The sequence below is a fragment of the Henckelia pumila genome, chromosome 1 (genome assembly GCF_033568475.1).
Source record: "Henckelia pumila isolate YLH828 chromosome 1, ASM3356847v2, whole genome shotgun sequence".
In the NCBI taxonomy this organism is placed as follows: Eukaryota; Viridiplantae; Streptophyta; class Magnoliopsida; order Lamiales; family Gesneriaceae; genus Henckelia; species Henckelia pumila.
Window position 1 is genome coordinate 90,027,369 of NC_133120.1, and position 11,532 is coordinate 90,038,900.

Genomic DNA, 11,532 nt, shown 5'->3' on the forward strand with positions numbered 1-11,532 from the left:
ATCTCAAATGAATTGATGAAATATATATATTATTATAAAGACAAGGATCTGCGTTATTATTATTATTATTATTATTATTATTATTATTATTATTTAGAAAAATATAAATTGATCTATTTTAACTTAGAAGAGAAAATTAAATTATTATTATTATTATTTTTTAGAAAAATATAAATTGATCTATTTTAACTTAGAAGAGAAAATTAACAAGTGTTAGCAATGTTAGCTGTCGTGCTAGTGGGGAATTGTAACATATCAATCAATAAAGGATTTATTTGAATAACAAAAAAAAAAATGTTTGGAGGGGACATTAAGATATAATGATTTTTGTAGCATTTCTCTAAGTACATTGTATGTACCTTGCATTGGATTTAATGTACACTTGAGATTACCAGACATGACCACCTATGTGGCCCTCTAGCACAAACAATACCACTTATGTCTTATGCTTTGTTTGGAAAACATTTTTTATTTATGAAAATTAAAATAAATTTTAATTTTTAGTTTCTTGTCCTTTTTTTTAGAATATAAAAATGTTTATCAACATTTATATCGCAAGATATAATCACTTACAAGTTATAACCCAGCAAATATTCTATTATTGTTATTTTATGAAACCCAATATTATTATATAAAAAAACGAAATATTTTTGTAGCATTGATTTGTATAGTAAAAAATAAAAATTTCTCTTTTGGTAGGTGGTGGGTTTTGTCTCCAATTTTTTAAAAAAATATAGCATAAAATATTTATTATACTAAAGATACATTATTCTCAATATAAATTTAAAATATTGTTTTCAGTTGAATACTGTGTTTGAACAGATACACGAATTCTGGCCAAAAAAAAATAATAATAACAGATACACGAATAAAATTGTATGGGGACATTTTTAAATACGTTAAGATTGAGGGGGAAAAAACCAAATATTTTTTGAAAATTGACAAGAGCATGTTGAAACTCATTATCTTGCCAAGTAATTAAGGGACATTCAACATGGATATCATTTAAAATTCACAATTTTTATGTGAAAATGGATAAATTTTTTAAAAAAATTAAAGAGAAATTCAAATTTTTAATAGAGGAGATTTTATTTCATATAATGGTTAAATTAAACAATATTTGAATTGATATTTGCGTAAATACTTATTAGGAAAAGATGTTTTAAGTATGTAATAATTTTACATGTTATGGTTGATAAAAAAATGAAAAACATGGAAATATGTCAAAAAAACAAAAAACATAAGGAGATGAAACCATTTTATAGCTTAATTTTGTGAAACTCATATTCATATTTGACCCGAATCATAAAAATTTAGTTTTTTTAGGTTAAATTATTTTCACTCTATATAGATCGGATCGACCTATGAAATCGTCTCACAAGAAACTTATCTTATCGAAAAAACTTATATAACCAAAAAAAGCAAGATTTAGATTACCCGATCCCAACAGTCTAATGAATCAATTTTATTAAGACAAAAACTCATATGAGACGGTCTTAAGGGTCATTTTTTTGAGACGGGTCTTTTATATGGGTTATTCATTAAAAAAATATTATATTTTATGTCAAAAGTATTACTTATTATTATAAATATGAGTAGAGTTAACTCCTCTCACAAATAAGACCATCTCACAAGAGCATTACTTTTTTATTAAATGAATCTTCGAATCAACTCATATAAAATATAATATATTATATCAATAAATTTCTATCTATACATTCTTGAAAAACCAACTCAAATTTTATATAGAGGAAGATTATAGCAAGTAGCAACACATAATCATACGAATAATATAAAATTAATTAGGGTGAGACCGTGGTGTGGGTCAGGCAGACACGACGTCGTCAGGCAATTCCATGTGGGCACATGGCGCTGCTTACACTACATTATTATTATCGTTATATATACACACTCCCCCTCTTCTCACCTCCTCTCTCCTTTCATCGCACAGCCATTTTTACATACAGATCAAGAAAATATATGTTATGTAGATCTTGCTTTTGTTAGTGATTCTGTGATAGCATTGATACAAAGCATCGCGCGGGGATCAAGAAACCGGAGAAATGGAGAAAGGAAGTGACGGGTTTGTGAGAGCAGATCAGATAGATTTGAAGAGTTTAGATGAGCAGTTGGAGAGGCATCTCAACAGGGCTTTGACTATGGAGAAGAACAAGAAGAATAATCAAGAAGAGTACTCCGGTTCCGCCGCCGCAGCCGCAGCAGCAGCAGCCGCGCCCCCCGCCGCGATGCCCGTGACCAGGAGGCAGAGGCGGGAGTGGGAGATTGATCCCTCTAAGCTGGTTATTAAAGGTGTGATTGCGCGTGGAACCTTCGGAACTGTTCACCGTGGCATTTATGACGGCCAAGATGTTGCCGGTCAGTCACCGCTCTGTCACGCTTTAACTCTGTCTCTTTTTTTCTTGGTCCCTTTTATTAGTTTTCTACTTTTGATTTGTTAAAAGTTTAGGCCTTTTTTGAATGATAATTATATACACTGTCGACCCTTTTTGTCATTTTCTGGCTTATTAATATTTTCTTTATTTTTTGTGTGTTTCTCCTTCATCCCCAAATTCATGTTTTTTTAAGCTTGAGAAACGATGTTTCTTTGCATATAGAAGTCTGTTTGATTCACACAAAGATTTGTTTACACTTGTTGAAGAAAATTTGACAGAGGTCAATTTTTAACAGTGAAATGGGATTGAGATTTAATGTGTATAGGTGGTCGAAACTTACTTTTGGCAAATTATGGAGAAAAATGATTTTACTTGAGTTGTCCTCGACTGGATTCTCCTCAAAGGTCAAGTTTTTGGGGCCACAATAAGTTTGGTCGGTCCTATACCAATATATTGATTGTGGTGTGGTCCTTACTCGGAGCTCTAAATTCATGTTCCATACCTCCTTGTGGGGTAGTGGTAAATCATAAAATATTTGTCTTTTCAATTATAATTTGCTTTTTAGGTCCCATCCATTATCTCTTTAGTTTTCCTTTCTAGTTTTTTGGTGGTAGTGGTGTATGACCAAGTACACAGGGAGTTCTCATCTGTGAAATTTTATCTGTTTCACCGCATATGACTCCTCAACTAATTGTTGATAATCTAAAGACGATGAAGATCTTGTGATGCTATAAGTTTTGTTATCGTTTGTGATGTAAAGTAGATGAAGTTATTCGTTTACAATCATCTGAGGCTGGTAAATATTTGGAGAAAAAAAATTCCAGGCTTCAAATGTAAGGTGGGGATGAGGGTGGGTGATTGGTGTAATGAATGCATTCTCATGGAATCCGTGACCAATGGCACGGGTGTGAATTGAATTTAAAGATGACTGCAATAACTGGGGCTGGTATGTAATGAACTTTCATGTGATTCAACAAGTTTTTAAGTTTTGACTTGTATACTCTACAAAGATAACTGAGAAACGTTGTTTAGCTATCACAATTCACAAACTAGAGTAACATCATAGTTTCCAAAAAAAAAGAGTAACATTATAATATTATCAAGATAAGGATAACAAAAGTTTAGTTAACGCTCAGCTCTACACGTTTAAGGATCATGGCTTTTTTGTCTGAATATTATATTTTCATTGAAGTTCGGTAAGAACTTCAAATTTTGGAATTGGCCTAATATCAAGTACGGATTGCAGAGTATTTTATTTGAGAAAGATTCACTTTTAAAAGTACATATAAATATGAGTTTCCTGCTCTATCTCCTTTAGGTCTGCCCCTTTTTTCAAGTGGTATTGATTGTGATCATGGAATATGAGATTCCAAATTTCAATATTTAGAATTTACGGGATTTAATCTTTGTATTAATTTGGGTTAATTCATTGTTGTTATCATGGTACTGTAAACCTGCCTGATGGTTCTGAACTTTTATAAACTAAATGAAAAATAACTGTTTTGCTTCAGACCACAGTATTGACCAATCAAGATTTTGGAGCCCCTACCATTGCCGCTTGTACTAATTTCCAAATACCTGTGATACTACATTTCTTTGCACTTATTCTAGTCGCCTACGTATATCGGGGCAAGATAAACAGATATGGATTTTTTTCACTTTGGAGCGCATCACTGCTTTTCTTTTGTCATCTACATAAACACGTTCACTCGACACACATTAGATGTCTGTTTTTTCTTGCAGTTCCACTGTTTTGTCAATTATAATATACAAAAAGTATTCATAGTTTTTCAATGTCAAAATTTGTTTTCTAACTGGTAGTTCCACCCATTTTTATCGTTGCGGTAGATAACTAGAGTTTGACATTTTGGTGGCTTTCTATGATCCTCAGTTAAAATGCTTGACTGGGGGGAAGAGGGCCACAGGACCGAAGCCGAAGTAGCATCATTAAGGGCAGCTTTTACTCAAGAAGTTGCAGTATGGCATAAACTTGATCATCCGAATGTGACAAAGGTTGTAATCTATTTCCGTCATCTTGAGCTTAATGACGTTTGGTTTGAAATGATTGGTTAACTGGTCTTCTCTGCTAACTTTTTTGTCCTTTTCACATCCTTCTGATGTTGATGTAATGTTTGCTTAATTCATATGCAGTTTATAGGTGCAACAATGGGATCTTCAGACCTTAACATTCAAACAGAAAATGGCCACATTGGCATGCCTTGTAATATATGTTGCGTTATTGTCGAATATCTTCCAGGAGGTGCCTTGAAATCATACCTCATAAAGAACCGTAGAAAAAAGCTAGCATTTAAAGTGGTCGTACAGATGGCACTCGATCTTGCTCGGGGGTACATTGAATTCAAATTTGTTCATTTTCACAATTATCAGTCTATGACTCTCTACTGACTGTTTTTGAAGTGATCTTTATCAAGTTGTTGACTATAAGTATGGCTGATTTTACCCATCGTTCTGTAGGCTAAGTTACCTTCACTCACAGAAGATTGTTCACAGAGACGTTAAGACAGAAAACATGCTGCTGGACAAGACACGCACGATAAAAATAGCTGATTTTGGGGTTGCTCGTGTTGAAGCCTCGAATCCAAATGATATGACTGGGGAGACTGGAACCCTTGGCTACATGGCTCCTGAGGTGTGTTGTATGCATTTATAAGCAGATAGTGAAAACACGTACAATTCATTTTATAGCATGATTTGCCTGGGGTGGTGGAGAGTGGGACCAACAAGAACCATTTTCTAAAAATGCAAAAAATTACTTGTTCTGCCTCTATTTCCATCAAACCTCAAAAAATTGGAAACATCTCTTACCCTCGAATTTTATCTTTCATGCACTTGGTGGTGTTCACGGATGACAATAGTCAAATTCCGGTGGCAAACAATGCCATCGGTCTAAATCACCGTTGTTAGCATAATAATGAGCCCTCCATCCTTTGAGAAAAAAGTTGATGCATTACTAACTTAAGCCTCGTGTCTACAAAACGAACTGCAGGTTCTGAATGGAAGCCCATATAATAGAAAATGTGACGTCTATAGTTTTGGCATCTGCTTATGGGAGATATATTGCTGTGACATGCCATACCCTGATCTTAGTTTCTCCGAGGTGACTTCAGCAGTAGTTCGCCAGGTACTGTCTATATTTTGTTATTACGTTTTCTAAAAATTCCAGCTAATATAAGATGTCCACGACATGCATTCATTCGCCCTTGCGTCTTATCCCCAGAATTTGCGGCCAGAGATACCGAGATGTTGCCCAAGCTCCCTTGCCAATGTGATGAAACGATGCTGGGATGCAAACCCGGATAAGCGTCCTGAAATGGATGAAGTTGTTGCGATGATAGAGGCTATTGACACATCGCGAGGCGGAGGAATGATCCCAGTTGATCAGCAACAAGGTTGTCTGTGTTTACGGAAAACTCGTGGCCCTTGAAAATTTACCTTTGGGAGTATGTAAAATTATCATATTTCTTGTATGACATGAAAACTAAATTGGAGTGTTCATAATGTAGGCTGCCAATATTTGCTAGATATTTCTCGCCTTCTACAAAATTTGGGGAAGCTTATATTTTTTCAGTCACAATGGGCATGCGTAATAATATGTTCATTTATCTATTGAATGTCTATTTTGCTGATACAGCTCATTTACTATGTGATATAATAATAACTAGTAATGCAGACACGCGAAAATTCATGCACGTGAAAATTCATGCACGTAAAAATATGCATATTTTCGTGTGTATAAATAGGTTATATTATATTTATAAATAATGAATATTTTTTTATATTTTTAAATTGAAAATTAAAATTAAAAGATGATAGTCATAAATAGTTAGAGATATTTTTGTCCATCTATTAATTTGAAGGTAGTTATTCTAAGGAGTTCATGTGTTATTATATTATATTATTATTATTATATAGATAAATAAAATTCTAACGCCCTTGAGTTTTCTTGTATTACAAAAAGATTCAATTAAATTAAAAAACCTCCCTTGAGTTTTTCTTGTCTTTCCAAAAGATCCAATTAAATTTAAAATTTATGGCTACCTCCCTTCAACTTTGTAGGGGGTGTAGAAAACATAACAAAAATGATAAATGTCTATTATATTCTCAAAACAATTTCATAAAAAATAATTGAAGAATGAAAAGTTAAATTATGGTTAGCCTATTATTTCATTTTTGCTATACATAATAATAATTAATAGTAAAAATATGAAAAGAAAATTTAAATTTAAAATAGTCAAAATTACAAGGTATATTTGATTTTTTATATATGTAATATTTTAATTTTAATAAATAAAATTGTAACTGTTTTTTTTAATTATTTATTCATTATATATAATTTAATACATATTATTGTCAGAAAAATAAAATGAATTAAAATACAATCAAATTTGATAGTATATTGAAATCAAATTTGTCAAATATTAAAAAAATATTTAATCTAAATAATTTTTTTTGACACCATCTAAATAATTATTAAAACTTCAAAAAAATGATAACCTTAAAAAAAATTAACATAGGTCAAGTTACAATAATTTATGTTAATAAAAGGGGAAATTTTTTAGCAACAAAATAATTTTTTTATTAAATTATTTCATGGAGGGGGCAATATGTAAGATAAGTAAAAACGTCAAGAATGTGGTGGTTATTTAAAATTCACTTGAGATTTTTTTTTTATTTTTGTATTTTTTTTATTTTGTAATTGTCATGAAACCACAAGGATGAATATCAACGTAATTATCCCATCATAAAAAGTGCAAGTAAATTTGCACAATTTTCATTTAAAATTTGAATCCGTAAATACGTCATATATATAATTGAAATTTTTTTTTTCAGATACACACACATGCATGGAGTATCAAAATATATATGAAAAATCAATCACTTTACATCAGAACTAATTGAATTTTTACACAAGAATTCAACATAGACGTCAATCAATTGCCCCATGTCCAACAAACGGATATAAATATGTATACATATATATATATATATGTATGTATATATATAACCAAAATTTTAAAACTATAGAGACAAGAATAAATTTACATAACATAAAAGTTTATAAGGTGTACGTAGCAGCAATTAAGTGTATGTATTAGACCGGGGGAGCTGCGGAGTTGGTCCTCTGGAGTTGAATCTCTGGCTGGTTGGTGCCGCCGGTGCCATCGTCGTCCCAGTTGGTGGTCCGATAGTAGGTTGCATAGAGTATCAGTTGAACTAGCCCAGACAAACTTCCCAAACCATTGGGAATCTACATACGTACATGACAAAAAAAAAAAAAAAAAAACTTGGTAATTAAATTAATTAAAAAACTAATATATATTTCCTATAATTAAATAAGATATATATTAGAGATCGAATGCATGTATTAATTACGATATATAGAAGAAGTGATTACCATGACATAGGGATCAAACTTGATGAGTGCATATGAAAACCAAATCATGCCATTCAAAAAATTGGCAAGCGACAGATAAAATGGCATGAATTTCACGCTCTTGGTTTTAATAACCCTTTTCTGCAAAAAAAATAAATAAAAATTAATAAGTTAATAAAAAAAATCTAATCAAACAACCATATATATAAAAATATATAAATTTGTTACAACATACATACCATTACGGTCAAGGGAGATGTGTACATAATGACGTTGAAAACTATACACAATATTCCGATGAGCATTGATCTTTGCTTGGTGCCATGCAGAAACACCAATGTTATAAACACCACAATCACCATGAACACCAGTTCCACCAGTAGAGCCAGAAGAATTTTTCGCTAAATAATATTTATGCAACAGATTCATTAATTAATCTACATATATATATATATATAATTACAATGAGATATATATATATAGTTTCGATCACATGAGCAACCACCATGGTCAATTACGTGAGCAACAACTGACGTGACAATCACTCATTGTATGTACAAGGTTCCATGTCAGCTGTTGTTCACGTAGTTGCCTATGGTGGTTGCTCATGTGATCGAAACTCTATATATATATATATATATATATATATTTATAAATATATACGCACGCGTTTGGGCCAATCAGAGTAGATGAAGAAGATGGTGACATAGAAGAACTCGATGAAGAATCCGATGCCATTGATGGTGACGACCAGAAGGCTGTCTGGGTGAACAAAGGGCATCCCGTAGAAGACCCACATCGCGCAGTTGAGCACCGTCGCGATGTACGGGTCGGGTTTGAAAGCTTGCACCGATTTGGCTTTCCATATCTTGAAAAATGTTGGACTGGATCAATCAACAAATTATATATATAATGTTAGCTAGCACTAATACTTTATAGAAATAACTTATATTCTTTCTTCACTTAATAATTTGTATATATGTATAAGAGCATTACAGGGGGGATAGGAAGAGACCAAATGAGATCACATTTCCTGCAAATTAAATTCAACAAAAGAAATCATTACAAGATTTAATCATATATAGAAAATAAATAGAGTGATTAAATTATAAGGCATCTGTCATTTACATTTAACAAGAACACATATATATATATGCATATATATTAATTATGATCATATGTATATATATTTTAACAAGAACACATATATATATATGCATATATACTAGGATCACAGACCGATAATTCCGACTATGGTCCTAGCTGTATCTGCGTCCACCATCTTTGAATCTCAAAAAAAAAAATATATATGAAAAAATCGCGAAGGGACGACGAATGAATATATGTACAGATAATATAATGTGAGCGTTGGAATAATTAATGATCTGCAGGAACAAATAATTCCAACCCAGGGATTATATTTGGGGAAATACTTGTGTTATGAGTTTGACCTGGGCAAAGGAATCTATATATAGAGTTTCAAATGGATCATTGATGGTTATGGATTCACTTGTTGTCCTATAATCTTGGAGTCCATTTGACTTTTGCAAATTCAATCATGTTTACGATAAGTGTTGATCTTTTATTCATAGACGTACGTGAATGCATGCATGCAACTCGATCTATCATTAATTAATTATCTTCAAAAATTATCCCGTATTTAATGTATTTAATTTAAATTTTCATTTTGTTAATATTTATGTGTTATTACATTTCCTTTTATTGCGCGCTACAAGGCATATTAATATCATGAGACTGTTGAATTCTCTGTTATAATTAATGATTAATTTGAATAAAACGTACAGTACAAGCAATTAATTAATTAAATCCATAGGTTATAAGGGAACAATAAAATACAGTAATTTTGTCATTAACTAACGTCATGATGCCCATTTTTATCATCTCATGCCATATTTTTAGTTGATTTTTTTTAATTTTTAATATTTTTGGGATTGCTTTATTAGAACATATATTTTATCTCATTTTGATGTATATATATCATGACTCTAACTTAAGATATATACCTAAAAGAATATACATATATATATATACATATATATATATGTATATATATATATCATCATCATCAATTTAGTAGATCAGTACTTGTCATCATCACCTTTAATTTTAATATATCACTTTAATATATATATATATATATGGGTTTTGATATGGTCAGTACATATCATGTGCACTTATGTGTGCACCTGTTGATGTGGCGTTCACCTATTGGATGTAGAAGATGTCGCGTCAGCGATGCACACAAAAGTGCACATCATGGGTGCTCATAATATCAAATTTGATATATATATATTAAAAAAAATAAACCCCACACTTGCGGCAGCGTAGAACTGATTAATTATAACTTTTGAGTGGAGTATGAATTTTTTTTTAATTAAAATCATGTGATATTCAAATCTAAACTATTTAACGATACACAAATCTCTTGAGAAAAAATACTCACATTTCAATAAATATATATATATATATAGAGTTTTGCTATGCTGCCCATCTCCCGTGCCCACCTATGAAGTGACACTCATCCATTGGATGAACCATTTGTATATGATTCATCTGATCCATTGGATGATTGCCACCTCATAGGTGGGCATGGAGATTGGCACGGGAGGTGGGCAGCATAACAAAACTATATATATATATACTTTAAGAATCTATTTTAGTAACTTTTAAAAATAAAAAAAATAAATTTTTAATTATAATTATAAACTTAAAAGATTTTAAAACCAATTAATTACGTAGAAATCTAATAAAAATATTTTTTTCTCTGTGTTCATAGGCCATAGCTAAAAAAAAAAAAAAAAGATCCTCTATTATTTTTATTAGCACGTTGATTTTTCAAAAATTTTATTCATCCCTTAATTAATTTTCTGATTCCGTCCTTTGATTCACGTGCTTGACTTGCTCGATTGAAAAGACGAAAGAGGGAAACGTGAAATCTTACAATTTTTTTTCACTCCATTAATAATTGGTGAAGTTTGCAATTAGTCGTTTTTAATATTAGTTAAAATTATTTTGTTACATAAATTATTGATAAATGTTAAATTAGTACATAAACTATTAAAAATAGTTTAATTGGTATATGCTCAAACTCAAAAGTCAATTTTGCTCTTTACTTAATTTTTTTTATGTCTAATAATGTTATTAAATTCAACAACATATATATTTTACATTTTAAATTATTTTATTAATTATAAATATAAAAATAAATTCATATTTACTAATTACTATACTATAAAATGAAATTATATATCATATATCCAAAAAAAATATTCAACGTGAAATTTATATATTATAAATGAAAGATACATATATATATATATATATCATTTTTTATTTTATTAATATAAATAGTATATAATATTATAACATAGATAAAACGAAAAACTCATTTATTATATATTTTTTAATATTTTATTTTGAATATATAATTTATCAATTGTTATATATGTGTGTGTATGTGTATGTTTATGTTTGTATTAATTGATATTTATAATATTTTCGTACAATGATTGCGATTTTTTTATAATATAAAATTTAAATAAATATAAATTTATGCTTATAATTGTAATAAAATAATTTTGAAAAAAAACGTGTATCTATTTTAATTTTACAAAAACATTGGACTATAAAATAATTTAGGTAAAGGGTAAAATTGTCTTTAAAACTTGATCATGTACCAATTAAACCATTTTCAATAGATCATGTACTAATTTAACATTTTAC

The 11,532-nt window shown here is 30.3% G+C and overlaps 2 protein-coding genes across 2 annotated transcripts; one reads left to right on the forward strand and one right to left on the reverse strand.

Annotated features, from left to right (window-relative positions):
- The first annotated feature begins 1,910 nt into the window (after positions 1-1,910).
- On the forward strand, positions 1,911-5,981 carry LOC140880237 (serine/threonine-protein kinase 52). Its single transcript, XM_073284519.1, has 6 exons — positions 1,911-2,376; positions 4,285-4,406; positions 4,545-4,741; positions 4,869-5,043; positions 5,401-5,535; positions 5,632-5,981. Exons 1-6 carry the CDS (start codon positions 2,064-2,066, stop codon positions 5,836-5,838), a joined length of 1,149 nt encoding a protein of 382 aa, XP_073140620.1. The 5' UTR covers positions 1,911-2,063; the 3' UTR covers positions 5,839-5,981.
- Positions 5,982-7,278: 1,297 nt separating this feature from the next.
- On the reverse strand, positions 7,279-9,213 carry LOC140875769 (bidirectional sugar transporter SWEET5-like). The gene is made up of 6 exons (XM_073279555.1): positions 9,028-9,213; positions 8,785-8,821; positions 8,456-8,672; positions 8,028-8,189; positions 7,810-7,929; positions 7,279-7,662 (listed from the first exon to the last, which is right to left on the reverse strand). The coding sequence occupies exons 1-6, from the start codon at positions 9,068-9,070 to the stop codon at positions 7,507-7,509; spliced, it is 735 nt and encodes a 244-aa protein (XP_073135656.1). The 5' UTR covers positions 9,071-9,213; the 3' UTR covers positions 7,279-7,506.
- Between the last annotated feature and the right edge of the window lie 2,319 nt (positions 9,214-11,532).

Excerpts from the sequence above, each read along its gene's own strand:
- LOC140880237 (XM_073284519.1), top strand. The coding sequence starts at position 2,064 with ATGGAGAAAGGAAGTGACGGGTTTGTGAGAGCAGATCAGATAGATTTG. Across the intron at positions 2,377-4,284 it reads TGACGGCCAAGATGTTGCCG|TTAAAATGCTTGACTGGGGG; the intron begins GTCAGTCACCGC and ends TATGATCCTCAG. Across the intron at positions 5,536-5,631 it reads CTTCAGCAGTAGTTCGCCAG|AATTTGCGGCCAGAGATACC; the intron begins GTACTGTCTATA and ends TCTTATCCCCAG.
- LOC140875769 (XM_073279555.1), bottom strand. The coding sequence starts at position 9,070 with ATGGTGGACGCAGATACAGCTAGGACCATAGTCGGAATTATCG. Across the intron at positions 8,822-9,027 it reads GACCATAGTCGGAATTATCG|GAAATGTGATCTCATTTGGT; the intron begins GTCTGTGATCCT and ends TTTAATTTGCAG. Across the intron at positions 7,930-8,027 it reads CATCTCCCTTGACCGTAATG|AAAAGGGTTATTAAAACCAA; the intron begins GTATGTATGTTG and ends TTTTTTTTGCAG.